This window comes from Motacilla alba, chromosome 17 (genome assembly GCF_015832195.1).
Source record: "Motacilla alba alba isolate MOTALB_02 chromosome 17, Motacilla_alba_V1.0_pri, whole genome shotgun sequence".
NCBI lineage: Eukaryota > Metazoa > Chordata > Aves > Passeriformes > Motacillidae > Motacilla > Motacilla alba.
The window spans coordinates 9,051,015-9,067,795 of record NC_052032.1 but is presented as its reverse complement, the minus strand read 5'-3'; the positions used below and the strand labels follow the sequence as shown (position 1 = coordinate 9,067,795).

Sequence of the window (16,781 nt, the reverse complement as noted above, 5' to 3'; positions counted from 1 at the left end):
ACCTTCTAGACTTGCAAAGTACAATGCAGCTCTGATGTTGCCCAGGATGGACACCACAAATAATCCCAGTGAATGACGATCAGTCCAAATTAATCACACTACAAAGACCCCAAAAGCTGAATTCCCTGAGATTGAGACTAGCTTGACTTTCTTGAAAGAGAAATTAGAAGAGCCAGTATCACGTCAGCACGTTTGTGGTATTGACAATAATCATTGCAAAACACAAATTTTGCACTAAACACTAAATGTTTGATCTATGTCTTTTTCCAGAAGTAATTGTTTTCCACTGCAGCTTTTTTGTATCCAAATATTGCAAACAGTGAGAGCTGTGCCCCATCAGGAGCCTGGGAAACACCAGTTCTAACGCTGGGTGAGTGTGCAACAGGAACCAAAGAGAGAAAGGTAACACATTTACCTTGAAGAAAAAACCCACACCAGACTTCTGATCACCTTCACTAATCATATCCGTGGAGCTATCCTGGTTTTCAAGTTCTCCTTCATCTGGAGCTTTCAAGTCAGACAAATCTACTTCAATGAGGTTAGCCTTGCTTCTCAGGGGCTCATCCACTGGGACATTTTCTTTTCCTGAGCCATCAGAAGAATTCAACCCTGTTTCCTTGAAGCTGTTATTCACCTCTTTGCTCATTTCAGACAGAATATTTGCATCTTTGGAGGTGGAGAGAACAAGTGCCCTTTGATTGCTCTCATCGTGAAGTCTATAGGTATCAAAGAAACACTTCTCTTGGGCACCGCTCCCGTGATCAGGGCTGCCTTCCAGTCCCACTTCCGTGGGTGTCTTTGCCAAGCTGTTGGGTGGGAAAGGTCTCAAATGTGGAAGGTTTTCTAGGCTGGGTGTTGGGGTTTTAACCCGTGCTGAATTCTGCTGCCTGTCCTTGGGGACTTTCAGCTCTGAGGGCCTCCCTGGCCGGGGAGTCCTGCCTTGGCCGAGCCGCGGCGGTTTCCGCAGGCTGTTCATTCCAGTTGGAGACAGGGGCTCAACAAAATGGATTGAAGGTTTCACCTTTTGGTCCTGAGAGTTACTTCTGCTTCCTGGGGATGGCACTGTCGGAGATTTCATCAGCAGCTCCTGCTGCTGGGATATCTTTAAGATGGCCTGCTGCAGGGTGCTGATTGTTTCATTCAGCTTCTCGATGGAAAGATCACATTCGTTTATGTCTGCTTCAGTCACGTTGTCTTCTAGGAGGGCAACAGAAATAATTTTACTTTTTTCCAGATCGTGTAGAGCAGCAGGGTCTTTTGGTTTGTGTTGCTCAGCAAAAGCCAGGCCTTCCTGCATTTTTACTTTTGCTACTTCTTGAGAATCGTTGAGCATTTCTTCTCTCTCCTCCTCTTTCACAAGAAACTCCTCAGATTTGGAACCCAAAGAAACTTCATCTAAATCTTCCCCATTGTGCCGGGAATATTCTTTTGCAAAATGTTCTGGCTTAAGAGGTTGCGGACCGTCGGGAGACTTCCCTTTTTTAACAACATGCAGGAAAGCTGCCTTGCCCAATTTTAATCTCTGCCTCGCTGATAAAGCTTCCATCTTCTTCTTCTGAGCCTCTATGGCCCTGCGCTTCTCTTCCAGCTGCATGTGGAGCTGCACCAGCTCCGAAGCTAAAAGATTCACGTTGTCTTTGTTCTGCCTGTTGGGGCTCTGCTCTCGCTTTTGTTTCCACGTGGTCAGTGGTGCTGGGCAGCTTTCTGACCCATCTGGGGTGGTTTTTTGGGAGCTACTGGTGCTGGACTTGGTCTCGTAGCTGTTGAGCCTCTGCAGCTTCCTCTCGGCAAAGCTGGTCATGCGCACGCTGCCGCTGGCCATGGACACGCTGCTCACCTGGGAAATGGTGCTCAGGCAGGGGCTGGAGCGGCCGCTGGCGTCGTCCTTGTCCTCGTGCTCCTTCACCTTCATGTCCTCCTGCAGCTTGGCAGACTCCTCCTCACCGATGTACTTAGTGACTATAGGATGGCTGTCTATGGCCACCAAATCCTGGTCAGCATCTTCCATGTCCAGGAGATCCGGCTCCGAGTCCTGTCTCACCATGGTCCAGGTTGCATCCTGAACGTGCAGGCTGAGACCTTTCCCATAACTCACGTTGACTTTACTCGTTACCTCGTCATCAGCTTTAGCAGCATGAAGAAAGAATCCTCCAGTGGATAGCTCCTGAGAGGAAGGATCTAAACTGCTACTAGCCAAAGGTCTGGAAGCTTCTACACCTGCTTCCCCCAGGGCCACTGCATCTGCAGAACTGGCATCTGCAACTGGAGGGAAATCAGAGCTAGAAATGGGAGTAAAAGTCCTATTGAGGTCATGCTCACCGTGACTGCTCGTGGCTTTCTTGCGGATCAAAGACAAGTGTCCTTCATTTAACCTCTTTGTTACAAAACTCCTCTGTTTCCCCTCCCCACACTCATCCTCTTTATTGATGACCTGTTTTTCCTTGGCTGGTTTCAGGACTGCAGGCATTAAAGGCTCCAGGTAAAAGCTCTCAGGTTTGCTGTCCGAAGGCTCGCTGTTTGTTTTTGGAGACCACGCTGTGGCCACTATGCTGGGCACCCTGGCTGCTGCATTCTGCACCTCAGGGTCACCACGGTTTGGCCTTTCTTCAGATCTGATGATTGCAATGAGCTCCTCATCTTCATCCTCCATTTCTACGTTGTTCAGCAAGCTCTTCCCGTTAGCTTTCACTGCTGGAGGGTGGGGCTGATTTTTGGGGGTTACATTGACAATGTTGGAAGCAAGACTGTCCTTGCTGATGGACCTGGCCAGGCTAATGCTGTCACCAGAGCCAGGGTCCACATCAGTACTGGCAGAATGATGAAGAGCAAATGGTGTTGGCTGAGACAGAGGCCTAAAAGAGATAAGAAGAATCTACTGACACTCAAGCACGACAAGGTACAGTTTGTTGAAATAAAGACCATGATACAGACAGCTAGAATTGTTGTTTTATTTTAAAAATGCTTCCTGTACCACGAGTGACCAGCAATACCAAGCAGCAACTTCAGACACTTCCATTTTCAACAGCACTTGCTGAAAACCACGGCTAACGTATTGCAAATCTAAAATCAGTCAGCTCTGAAAGTGCACATAAGGAGAAAACAAAATTAAGTGACTGTCAGTGCAGTTCTAGGGCAGTGATACCACATTACCACAATTAAATTGTCCCAGTATCATCTCCTCAAGCAATGCTGTAATAAATAATTACCTGGGTTTCTTCTCTGGCCATGCCAGAACTGCCCCTCGCGGCTGCCCATCAACGCGGGTCAGAGAATTCGATCGGTGCCGCTGGCCTGAAATGGTTTTTAATTGGTAATAGGTCACAAATGGTCTTTAAACCAGCACTTTTGCCTCATTTAACAGCAAACATAGAAAGAGAATCAACTCATTCCCCAACAGATGGCAGCAGAAAACAGATTTGCTGCAGCTGCCACCAGACAGACACAGTCAAAGCCTGAAAAAAACTAAAATCCACTAAGTTTCTTAAAAGATCTTTAAGATTTACTGAAACTCAACATGCTCACTCACTTGTGTTACTGTAGATTAATTCAATTCTGAATCATTTATAGAAATTAACTTATATTTTAATTAATTATTTTATTGACATTGACTGGCATTGTTTGTTGAAAGGCAAATTCAAGGCAGACTTACCAGGGCTCTCTTCTCCCTGTAAAGATTTTTGTTGCTTTTGCCTCAAAGGCAGCAGTGGATGGGAAGGGCTGAAGGCAGGGCTTCCTCCTTTGCCACTAATTCAGGAAGGCAAAAAATTCATTACTACAAAGAATTTTTTTTTCTATAATCAGAAAAAATATCAAATTGTGAAGTCAGACTGATAAGTTACCCTCATCCTCTTTAAAACATATTATCATGAATTTTTAAGAAGTTCCTTAAAGAGAGGTTTTTCACATGTAACGACACAAAAGTAAAGCTATTAACTGAAATTAAACTAAGTTTCTAAATGCAGTAGATTTAAGACAATGCTTATGTAAATAATAAATTCAAGACAAAGCAAAGGCTGATGTAACTTAGAGGTCACCATGAAATTTATGCCAGCTGAAAACCACATTAACCACCTCAGATCATGAGTTTGTTTTCACAGCCCCCCAGAATGGTTTGGGGTGGAAGGGACCTTAAAGACCATCCAGTTCCAAGGACACCTTGCACAAGAGCAGCTTGCTCCAAGCAAGTCCCTGGCCAGCCCTCTTGGAGCCCCTTTGGGTACTCGAAGGTTGTGGGAAGCCAGGACACCCCTCTGGGTGCCCTGGATGGCCAGAGCTGCTGGCAGGGGGCTCTGAGAACCTGGCAGCAGCCAAGGACACATGTGGGGTTTTGATCTTAGCCCGTGGAGCAAATTACCAACTCTGTGTGAAGAGTTACAAGCCACACACACAAGTTTAGGTATTGTAGTAGAAGTAGTCACGAAGTGAAAGGAAGGATTTTTGAGTGCTGTACAGGGGGGTTTTAAGCCTTGTACACAGGGGTTCAAGTTTTGTACATGGGGGTCAGGAGATCTAAGATGGAGGGATTTGGGTGTGCCCTGTCCTCCTCCTTTCTCCTTCCTAGCCTCCATGTCTTTGGTGATGTTGGCACTCACAGATTGGTTTCGAGTAGAAAGTCACCATTCAATATAGATAGTAGGTACTGGGGAAAAAATATAAACATGGAACACGGAATGTGTGATATCAAAGATGGCACCAGCCCTGGGAGGGCAGTGTGCCTTTGTCTGAGCTGCTGAACGGGCCACAGCAGCTCAGGAGAAGAATCTTGCAGATAACCAACAATAAACAACCTTGAGACTGGACAACAGAGGACTGCTGAGTCTTTCTTTGAAAGCACGGGTTGGAGGAGAGACTTTTCCATCTTTTGGGGTCACCCCAATCCGGGGCTGAGACCCCACAGAGGGTCACTCAGTTTGTGGCAAAACGACAACGTTCAGCAGCACAAATCCCCAGGTCACCCACAGGGAGGCACGAACAGAAGGTGGAACAAGATGAAGACACACTCACAGGTAGTCAGGCTCCTCGGGGTGCAGGTAGTACCTGCTGCAGGCCTCAGGGGCTGCCTGGGCTGGGGGCTGCAGCTCTGCTGGGCTCGGGCTGGCAGGAGTGGCCAGGAAGCTGCGCTTGGTGGCGTTGGAGATGGGGACAGGGGGCCGGCTGCTCTTCTGCTGCATCACTGCCTTGACTGGGCACAAAGGGACAGCATCAGCACCACCCACAGGGGCCACAGGAGAAAACAGCACGGGAAGCTCTCAGATTGCACAGGGCAGAATGGAAACTTTGTCTACAGTAACCTGGAGTACTGGTCTTTATTTAAAATATCTGTCTTCTGCTGAGCTTAATGAAATTAATAATTAATAATTAATTAGTGGGTTTAGGGGGGGAAATTATCTGTTCAAAAATTATCCATCCAAAAAATTAGAACTCAAATGGATCTAGGACTGATTTTCCTTCTACTTCACTGCTTTTCAAAGACCCCCAGCAAGAATAAAGCCTGGGGAGAAACAAACCTTCCAAGGAAACACCACTAGGCAACAGTTTCACTGCACTGTCAGTGTTTCCTAAATAACCTGCTATCAGTTATCTGTGGTCACAAACTTACCATCTTTTATTTCCTGGATATCTCTTGGCTGTACAAAGTCTGGTTTGACATTCTCAAACCACCAGAAGAGTTCTGCAATGAACACCATGACATTAGGCTGAAACAGAAAAAAAAAAAAGAAAATTACACTTCATATTAACAAAACACTCCTGATCTACCCACATTTTATTGAAAACTACATCTTTTGTTATGTTTCTTACCTTTAAAACCAAAGGAGCATACAACATGTCCTCCAAGGTGAGGTAAAAGCATTTGTTTAGGTACTCATTTGAGAATTCTCTCAAGAGCTGGATGTTATAGAGGCTGTCTGCAATTGATGTCACCTCCTTCAAACAGATATCTGGGAAGGAGAGAGGGCTGAGTAAGTTCTGGCACTTTCCCAAGGGATCACCCTTCCACCCCCAGCTCACAGAAACACTAAAACCAGGAACTTCACAGACTCTACACCAGCTCTGGATATTTACTGGCTACCAGTGACATTTCTCTACCTGCTCAGAGCCAGAGGGACAGGAAAAGGAGGAAGAAAACCACAGAGAACAGTATCAGCTCTGCATTCATTTTTGAATCCACGGGGGATTCTGTCTATCACAGCCACAGAAAAGGTAAACGGGCTACAGAGAACACACACAGTGACAAAATACAGAAGCAATTAAAACCAGACATCTTGATTTGCATATAATAAAGGGTTACTCCTAGGATTCACAGTGCTGGTTCCTTCTGAAAACACTCAGGAGCTCTGCAAGGTACAACACATCTGAGAATTTAAAAACCAATACAAAATGTTGATTTGCAGAAGTTAATGCAACAAGGACATTGATTTATTAAGAAAAACGTTTTCTGGGGAAGAGAACTCAAGTTTTGCAATGCTCAAGAGTGCCAATTTCTGCAGATTGAGAGACCTATTTCATAATCTAGATTTTAAAATGCCGAGTTATGCCAAGAAAAGAATGAGAATTATCAGCTAACACTGGTGGACATGTACTCCATTTTTATGGCATTGAAACCAAGCTCAGTTATTTGAGCAAAGAAAGCCACATCATCTAAAACTGGAAAGGAAAGGATTCTTTTGTGGCTCAGAATATACAGAACACAGTCTTCTAAATACAGTAAGTAAAAAAACCAAGATCCAAGAGAGATTCTTTTTTAAATGCAGATTCCATATGTGACCTGCCTCCAACCTGCCATATTCCACTACCTATTCAATGTGCTGCATTCTTAAATTTTCATGTATTTCTAGTTCAGCTTTCAAAGCCTGAAAGCCTTTTATTCCTTTGATTCCCTCAAAGCCTTTATTACATACCATCCAGTTTCATTTGCTCTGGACAATAATAGTGAATCACAGCTAGAAGAGCAGCACCATCACTACCATCCTTCATCAGATCTTCCAGCACAGGGAAATAGGGTAACTGCCTGCTGGAGAGGTGGTCCCTTCTGTAACGCACCTGCAGAGAGAAACAAGGGTTCGCATCATGCTGAAGAGGCTAAAAGACAAAAAAAAACCCAAAAAAGCAAAGAAAAAGGAACCTGTGTTAAGCACTGGAAACTCTTTTCGCTGGATCCTTTCTGCCATTCTGCCCCAAGTCAAACCCAGCTGACAAAGCTGTGCTTTTCTCCCCATGGAAGCCAATTCTGAAGGAAACGGTGCTTCACTTTTAATCCTAGAATGGTTTGGGTTGGAAGGGACCTTAAAGATCACCTAACCCAACCCCCTTGCACTAGGGCAGTTTGCTCACCTGCCATTCAGTCTCCTCATGCCCAGGAGCAATCTGTGCTGCTGGATTCCTCACTCCATTCACACATTTTAACTTATTATCATCAATTTAACTCAAAACCCTTCCCCACAGATGCATGAATGCAGCAGATCCAAAGAAAGAGACACGGGGAACTACACGAGAACACTTAAAACTTGGGAGAAACAAAACCCAGCAATAAAAATTCTGATGGGCTGGTGATCTCTCACACCTTCCCCACACCCATGGGTTTGCTGCTGTATCCACAGACAGCAAGGTTCTCTCAGAGGGAACCAGAGCGTGGCACATCTGTGTGCAACACAGGTGTTGTGCAAAAATAAAAACCACAGCCTTTTCCAGAATCATCAGAGAGGAGGAGGCCTTGACATCCGCAGCAAAACTCCCCTTGATTTACTACAGATCAAAATCAAGCTCTGGTGCAAACCACCCCGCAGCCCTCAGGGAATTTGGAGCTGCCAAAGCCAGTCAGCTGAAGAACGGATCTTGGCATTGCTTCTTGCAAGTTTTGCAAGTCCCAGGGTTGCTGTTTCCTGAGCGTCTGCACACTATGGGAGGCTGTGTCTAAACTGAGCAGCAAAGCAGCTGGGAAAGCAAAAGCAGAATGCACTGCAGGGCCTGGCAGAAACACCCGGCAGGGCTGGGAAAACATCCCCTGGACACTTCAGGGCACTGCCAGCACTGGCACTGAACAGAATCTCCTGTCTGCTGTGCAGACACACCAATCGCACACTGAATCACCAGAGGAAAGCTGGGTTTTACCAACGTCCTACACTTCCCAAGCCAGCCTGGGAAACCTCTACACACACACACACACTCCTAGGTGTCGGTTTAGGATGGCACAGGCTGTGAAAAAATCTGTTCAGAGCAATGAAGATCACCTGGAGCAATGAGAACCAGTTTCTTCTCTTTATTTTGCATATGCCACGCCAAGTTTCCCAAGGAACTCAAAGCTATCTCTGCATGGTAATGCTATTTTTCCTGTCCTTTTCCCAGGTGCAAATTGGGTTTTTCCCCAGCCTGGAGCACTCACGAAGATGGAATGGAATGGGAATCATACTGTACCACACGAGCATATTCCACTGGCTCCAGCATGCAGTGAGACAGGGCATGCATCAGATCAGGCTTACACAGAGAGAAACAGTGAGATATAGGATGGTGATTATTCAAACAAGAAACAAATCAAAGGCATCAGCAACATCCATTATGCACTAGAAATGGGGGTGGTAAGTCTGGTAGAATAAGTGTGCACACCAAGGGAAACTGGTTAACTTGAAAGGGTCAGCATTTATCCACTTAAAATAAGCATATTAAACAAAAAAACCTTCAGAAATTCTTTTTCAACTTTAATTCCTCCTGTCGTTAAAGTAGATAAAAATATTTCTTTCCCAATAGGCTTAAAGGAATTTAAATCAATGACACTCAATACTAAGAACTAAAATCTGTAAAGATTCCTTGTTTCTTTTGGCTTTGGTGAAAAACCCCACAAATTTATCAAAGAGGGTTTTTTATGGATTTAATTTCTTTTTTTTTTTTTTGTTTTTTTGCTGAGCTGTTATTCTCTTAACCCTCCAGTCTTTTACACTGAAAATTCTTAATTCTTCCTTATTTTCTAAGGCAAGTGTTGTGGTTTGTAACCCTCCTGCCCGTGCACACAATGAATGACATTTGTATGCAGTAATTGCAGAAACAATGCTACTGAAATAGAGATTATTCTATTCCAACCAAACAAAAATCACAAAATAAAAAAGCACAGAACTGACAGAACCTGACAACAACTTCGAGAGGCTGCAAAACCTGCCCGTAAACCATTAAAATCTAAGTGGACTAGAAATGAGACAACCTCTGTTTGTTCCTTCCTTTAATTTCAGATATTTCAAGTTCTTACTCCAGCCTACAGATTTGGCTCAAACAAAGGATTAGGAGGCTGCAGTGGGACTGAGCTCCCTGTGGGAAGGCAGAGAGATCACGGGAGGCTGCCTGATCACACCTGCCTTTTCCAAGTGCTCTGCCCTTTGGAATTAACAACTGAGACAACAGCTCATCTTCCCAGAGAGAAAATGAGTAACACCGGCTCCTGCAAGGGCAGGAGAAAGGGCATCAAAGCTGAGGAAAGCAAAGGAACAAAGGAAAATCTCTGCAAGTCAAAATAAACCCAGAAAACCCTGACAAAAGAAAGCAGGATTTCTAGAAGCACTATTTAGTTGTTTTGGTTTTTTTTTTTTTTTTTTTTTTATGTATAGTGGAATTGATATTCCAGTTTCACACTTGAGCAGAAAGAAAAATCAGTATTTTGCTCCAGTGTGCAAACTGCCTTCCCTCCCACTGTGCCAGCTGCAGGCTCCTTAACTGAGCTCACAACCCCAGCAACTGTCCCACCAGCCTGGCCAACCTCCCAGCCCACCTCAGCGAGCAGCAGTGCTCAGGCTCTGCCAGATTTACAGATCTGCAGCCGAGCAGGTGCAGGAGCAGTGTAAGAGCATTATTTAAGCACAAACATCTGAGTATCTTAACTATGGATTCCAAGATTAGGCAGCCGTTTAAGCCGCCCAGCTTTCCTCTCACCTCAGCGCTGGCATCAGCTCCTACTCACAACCAAACCCAGCCAAAGCAACCATTTCAGTCATTTTCTATTTTTTTTTTTATTGCTTCTCCACGTCCCTCACTCCTGCAGTGTGGAAGCAGTTTGGAGATGCTGCAAAGGGAGTATGCTGTGTGCTGTACATATGCAGAAAAGCACGGCATGAAAACAAAGCCTGATGACCCAAAAGCTCACACAGGTGCTGTTCAAAGAGCAACATTTCAATCATTTTCTAGTTTTTTTTTTTGTTGCTACTCCACATCCCTCACTCCTGCAGTGTGGAAGCAGTTTGGAGATGCTGCAAAGGGAGTATGCTGTGTGCTGTACAGTATGCAGAAAAGCACGGCATGAAAACAAAGCCTGATGACCCAAAAGCTCACACGGGTGCTGTTCAAAGAGCAGCTGAGAAGCATTGCAATGGAAGCAAACACTCTGAGGAAGTTTAAAAAGCCATGATTTTGTGGATGACAACTGGTGTAAAAGTAGTTCACTTACAGGTACTAATTTCCAATACCATTTGGAAGGAGACTGCTCAGGAAGCAAGGAAAGGAAGGTAGGAATAGGAAAGGAACATCAGCAATGCAAGTTAAAAGCAGTAATACTTAAATGCACTTCAGCAAAAAACACTTTCATATTTCAGAGGGCTGATAGCCTAGAAATTTAGATTTAAAGATACTAAATGAGACCAAATAGCCAATAGGGTCAAATAATTCAAGAGATCCTTTAGACCGCAGATCAACCTGTTAAAATTAAGCAGCTCTTTTTTGATGAAGGATATTATTTTCTATAAAAAAACCTTCACCACTAACATGAAAATGAAACTGTGCCTTGTTCATAGGTCACACTTTGAGCCCTTTGCTTAGTAATGTCAATTTGAGGAAAGAATACGTTATTTGTAATTTAAGGTTTTATGAAATCACAAATTAGGAGTTCACATAGACATCATGTTGGAGAAAGACCTATTTGACATACTCCAGAAATGAAAGTGTGCTGTATTTTGCAATATTAGTGCATTGTAATATAATTTCAAGGGAAAAAGCTGGAAAAAACTAAAAACACACACATAGAACATCTGAATGCCAAGAGTATCCTTCCTGGACAGAACCTGAATAAGTCCCTAAGTACACACTGGACAGAGAACATGCAAAAAGAACATGCCCCAAGAGCTTTCAAAATATATAACATATATTTTGTGCTGTGAAAGCTGAGTCATATTTACCCACATACAGTTGATACAGGTTATTTTAGTTGAAACAAGTTGTTTTCATCCTACTGAAACTTAAAGGAAAGTCAGGAGATACCAGTGGGCTTCAAAGGCAGGGAAGGGCACTGATGACAGAGACAAAACAAAGTGCATGCAGAAAATCTCCCTTTTGAGGATTGGAGCCCTCACACTTCCCTGACAAAGAAAATACTGATATTTAAATCCATTCATCATCAACACACAATATCACAACTGAAGACAGATTTGTTTTACCTTTTGATGCCCCGGACTTTCCATTAGTTGTTGTTTTAATTTAATCTCCTTCTCTGTTATCTCTCTCATTTTAAGGTTCACCTGAAAGGGCACAGCAAGGAAAATTAATTAAAATACACCTGGATACGTTTCCACAAGTGTCCTTCTTGCTCCTGTCACTTAATAGTCAATTCATGCTACAAACATAAAAAGTTCACAGAAAAACATGGTACAGCAGTTCTCCAGACCAACTCTCTTTTAGCAGGAGCTGAAATCACAATCCTGGGTTTGCAAGGACACATTCTCTTTGGAATGTGACTCCTGTCACTCAAAAGAATTAAGAGTAACTTAACTGCTGCCCTTGGAAAAATTCCAGCACTTCAGTTAAATGTTCCATCTAGTCAGAGTTAAGTCCATCCTCTTATTTAGCATGAAACAGGGCTTCACCTAAAAAAAAACCCATCAACCGAAAAAACACCTCAAAGTAACTTTTCTGAAAATAAAGAATCCAATTTTTACAGTTTTTCTAAGTTAGTTCCTGATTATCTTCTTTATTTTTAAATTTACCAGCTTTATCCTTCCCTATGAAAAACAAGTTGCTAAAGTAGAAGGGATGACAGAAATGCACAACTAAGAAAGGAAGACACGCATCAGAATCCATTTAAAAATCCAAAAGGTGACAAGAAAAGACAGGCAGGCTTTTCCCAAAGTCCATTTTACCTTGTTAATCCAGAAAACCATGGCATCCTCCAAATCATAGGGCAGTTCTTTTGAGGCACTGAATGTAGAGAAACGCTTGACACTGGCAACCACCTTCTCAATGCTGATCATTTCTACAGTGTAGGCCATCATGAGAGCATCAATCATTGCCATGTGAGAACTCTGAAAGAAGAAAAAACCAGAGATCATTTCCACAGTGTAGGCCATCATGAGAGCATCAATCATTGCCATGTGAGAACTCTGAAAGAAGAAAAAAACAGAGAGGATTGGAAAATAAAATCCCTTTTAAAACCCCGCACGTTCTAACTGTATTTAAAACAAAACATTGCTAAGGTTAACGACCTAGAAACTAAGAGCTCTTCACTCCATTTACTATTTTAACTAGCGTTAAATAAAAAGAAGATGATTAGGTGGATTTAATTAAGCTAACCATTTTGATTGGTGCGGAGCCCAGATCAGACTCAGACACAGGTGTGTCATCGCTCTCCATGACGTAAATCCCCTTCCGAGACAGCGCCTGGATGACGGACTGGTGTCCCTGCAGAGAGGCCACCTGATCCCCCTTGAGGATGAGGCTGCAGACGCGGCAGTAGAGCTCGCTGGAGAGCAGCAGTTTGATCACGGGGGGTTTGATGTGCTCCTGCTCGTACTGGTCGATGTAGAACGGGTCCTTCAGCTCCTCCGGGACGTTGTCTGCAAGGGCCGAGAGAACAGCGACACGTCACCAGGAGTGCCTGGGGAATGCTGGTGGGATTCACGTTTTATTTGGGATTGATCACTGGTTTGTGGTCTTTGCAGGGCAGCCAGGACGAGGGAAGAGATGAGAATCTTGACTCCATGTTTCAGAAGGCTGATTTATTATATTATGATACATATTACATTAAAAATGCTAAACTAAAACTGTACTAAAATAGAGAGAAGGAATCATCAGAAGGCTGGACAGGAATAGAATGGAATGAGCAACAAAATCTTGTGACTCCCAGAGAGTCTGACCCAGCTGCATCCTTGATTGGTCATTAAGTAGAAACACCTCACACGGACCAATCAAAGATGCACCCGTTGCACTCCACAGCAGCAGATAATAATTGTTTTTCTTTCTTTCCTGAGGTCTCTCGGCTTCTCAGGAGAAAAAATCCTGGCAAAAGGATTTTTCATAAAATGTGTCAGTGACACTGGTTAGAATGGGTGTCACATGGGCAAGGTTTATCCACATCTCCAAAGCAAAATCCCAAAGCATCCATGCACAGCAAGAGGACAAGGCTCCGTCACCAGCAGGGGCTGGCCAGGCTCTAAACCAAGCCACCAATTCTTAAATGAATTTTGGCAATTCAGAAGGAAAATACCAAAATATCTGACTAAAACCTTGAATGTTGAAACAAACCAGTGAGCTCATGATCTATTTTTTTAATCAAACTCTTGCAGCTTTCAGCCTTTAAATAATTCAGGCCTGGGAAGCAAACCCACTCCATTTGGATTAAGCAGGAACTTTAAACCAAGTCTAAAACTGAACTTCTTCTGCCTTGGCCCAATTTCCCCAAGTTGTGTTGGGATTTTATCAAACTGATCCTAGACCCTGAGAGTAGTAATTTAGAAGAAGCTAAAATTAGCAACACAGAAGGCCTCACCCTTGCACACCACCAGCCATAAACACATTTTTACTACTCCCAGCACAGCTCAGAGCTGGCAGGAGGGAAAGGCACTAACAACAACCAATATTCCAATCACTCTAAATATGTCCAAGACATCTCAAATCCATGCCTTGCTCTATGTCCCAAAATAAATCCTTCTCCTCACGTTGGGTAATCAGCCTGGAAGCTATTGATCTTTAGAACAACTGAGCAGGAATAATGAGAGTCTGCAACTCCAAGAAAAATATTTTCTAGCCTGAAGTGTATTGTCTTAATAGAAGCCTGACATTTCCTACATTTCAAACATTAAATTCTATCTGGTGCTATCCAGTCACTCTGAATATCTTTCCCCAAAGTCACTTAAACAGTTCATTTTAAATATATACATCTACACTTAGCAGAATCATTCATTTGGCAGCATATTTACTTTCCATTCAGCTCATTTCCAGAATAATTAAATTTTCCCACTCTTAAGAAACTTCCACCCATATCTTTGAGCTGCAAAATAAGCCACACAATGATTGTGTACTGCAGAGCACTTGATGTTCATGAAGAAGAGGGCTGGAGACAGTGTTATTGCATGAGCTACAAGTACATCTCACTTAGATAAAAATATGCAGCGAACCAGTGTTGTCTAACAGCTCCTGTTAGTCAGACAGTGCTGGCCCTCTTTCAAAATGGGAAGAAAGTTTTTAAAGCTTTCTGAAGTTTTTTAAAGCTGAGATAATTATTTTTCCTTTCTGTGACACTGAATGTGACTTTCCACTGAAGGTGGTTGGAAGAGACAAAATAAAACCCACTGGCACCACCTAAGTAGCATTTGTTAACATGGCTGTCCATTTGCAGTGAAACACATCATAAATTCAGATATTTTTAATCTTCTTAACATTAGTCAACCTGACCTAAAATCAAAGGCTGTTGAGAGCTCATTGCAGTTCATGGCCATTTCCAGCTAGAGAACTCGAGCTTCCGTTTCCAAAGACTGAGGAAAGATGCAAAAACCCAAACGCAGAGCAGCTCGTAGAATTCAACATTTCAGTTCACTACAAGCAGCTACACCTTTAACAACCAGAGACACGTTGCTTTGTACTAGAGTTGTTTGTGAAAGGAAATAATACAAGCTCATAAAATATCCATGAAGTTGTACATCTCCGGCAGAGCATGAGCACCACTCCAAATTTTAAAGGCTTTTTTTTTTAAAACAACACCAAAAAAAAAAAGCAAATTCCAAAAGTCTGAAATCTGAAGCACTCGGATGAGGGGTTTAGCTCCAACACCTGCCCTCCACCAGCTCAGGAACTGCCTGGAATTGGGCTGGAATGGTGGACAAAGAGCCCTGGAGTCCCTCCTGCCCCACAGCCTGGATTTTCCTGAGGATTTTCCCTTTTCCACAAGGTAGAGAGACTGGGATTATTTTATAGACTGTAAGCACAGAAAGGAAGAAGGTTTCTGTGCAGCACTGGCACGCCCAGGAGGGAAGCACTCTATAGGATGGGGGTCTTTACACACGTTGCTAACACAGGAGAGGCCATGAGAGCTGAGCCCCCCATGTGACAGGGGCAGGCACAAATCCCACATCAATTTCTGATTAAACCAGCTCCATGTCAATGATTTTTAAAAGCCTTTTCCAGCACTAAATGGATCTAGTTCTTAGCGAGGAGATTCCATGTCACAGAAATCAATATGTTAAAAAAACCACAAACCCAAACAAACAACCCAAAAGACACAAACAAAAAAGAAGGAAAAAAAAAACAACCCCAATTTGTATGGTGTCATTCAATCTGAGTGTCAAGAAACCTGAAATCCTTTTCTTTTATACTGAAGACTCCTCTAATTTCATGTTTCTGATCTCCACATAACTTAAGGACTGAATGGATTTGGATTGACCAGGATTAAGGGTAGGGCTGGGTGGGAATAACTTCTATAATTTGACTTCCTACTGTCACAGGAAGTTATTAATCAGCATTAATCCTCCCATTATAGCAATTTATTTCCCTGTAAACACTTGCCCAGGTTTAGTTTTTACATTAGGACATAGAACACTTCTGTCTGTCACACACAGGAACAGTTCTGTAGCTGATTTATGTCCTGACTAAAAAAATTAAGATATAAAAACCACATCAAAGCCTAAGAGTGACGATACTAACTTTACTATTTCAAATTTATTTCATGCTGGCCATAATGGCAGGCACAAATAAATGAGAAATAAATGGCAGGAAAACTTGCAATGCAAACAGGATGCTAAATAAGTGTAGAATTCTGAGTTGAAATAGAATTGATGTGCTGTGCTCAATGCAGTTGTCTCCAATGGGGTAACACAGCACAGACAAAAAGGGGCTTTAATTGAGAGGTGTCTTCAATATTTGAAATCTGCATCTGGAAGTGCAACTGAAGACACTGATCTTACCTTTCACACCTGTTAATTATCCTTACCTGCAGCACAACCCACAGAAAACACCTGCAGCACCCAGGGCTGCTCCTTCTCCTTCCCCCTGAGAAAGGACACAATTCCCACTGCCAGAACTGCCAGGAATCCCCTGTCACCCTCAGAACAGGGACAGCCCAGCAGATCCCCCCAGTGCTGTTTAAACCCCACACCATGCCACACGAGCAGCCCTGCTATCACCTGGACACCTTTTCTCCCTTTTCTCCCCCTTTTTCATGGGTCAGACAAGCCAAAGGTGTCACAGGCTTTGTGCTTGTCTCACTACAGAATGTGCCAATCCTCTTTTGGAAGAAAATGTCCCAGGCTTTCCAAGTCCCAGTTTCTATCAGCATCTTTTCCAGCACCTTCTTTCCGTGACCTATAACTGAACTTGGAGGTTAGAAAAGTTCTGTTCATTAAAACATGGAGTTTTTACACGTTTATGCCTTGGAGTTTGGAGAAAATCAACACAAAAAATTAACTCCTGAGACTACTAACACCTTTTGTAGCTACAAAAATTTCTGCTTGAGCAGTTTAACAAATCCTACTAAAGGAAACCAAATTAAATAATGTTCTTATTTTTTGCTTATAAAGAAGCCTCCAATACAATTTTTTCATCCAGCC

General features: G+C 43.1%; 1 protein-coding gene across 4 annotated transcripts in view; it reads right to left on the bottom strand.

Annotated features, from left to right (window-relative positions):
* CAMSAP1 (calmodulin regulated spectrin associated protein 1) overlaps positions 1-16,781 on the bottom strand; it is a 34,294-nt gene that overhangs the window by 4,212 nt on the left and 13,301 nt on the right. For 2 of the 4 annotated variants that reach the window (XM_038156432.1, XM_038156435.1), the window contains exons 3-13: positions 12,535-12,797; positions 12,105-12,266; positions 11,406-11,486; positions 8,413-8,472; positions 6,900-7,041; positions 5,800-5,939; positions 5,600-5,696; positions 5,005-5,182; positions 3,650-3,744; positions 3,207-3,291; positions 416-2,852 (exon numbers count right to left, since the gene is read on the bottom strand). In XM_038156432.1, the coding sequence (XP_038012360.1) occupies positions 416-2,852; positions 3,207-3,291; positions 3,650-3,744; positions 5,005-5,182; positions 5,600-5,696; positions 5,800-5,939; positions 6,900-7,041; positions 8,413-8,472; positions 11,406-11,486; positions 12,105-12,266; positions 12,535-12,797 (3,740 nt within the window). Of the gene's footprint in view, positions 1-415; positions 2,853-3,206; positions 3,292-3,649; positions 3,745-5,004; positions 5,183-5,599; positions 5,697-5,799; positions 5,940-6,899; positions 7,042-8,412; positions 8,473-10,423; positions 10,457-11,405; positions 11,487-12,104; positions 12,267-12,534; positions 12,798-16,781 lie in introns of all 4 variants that reach the window. The other 2 variants (XM_038156433.1, XM_038156434.1) reach the window with 2 other exon arrangements.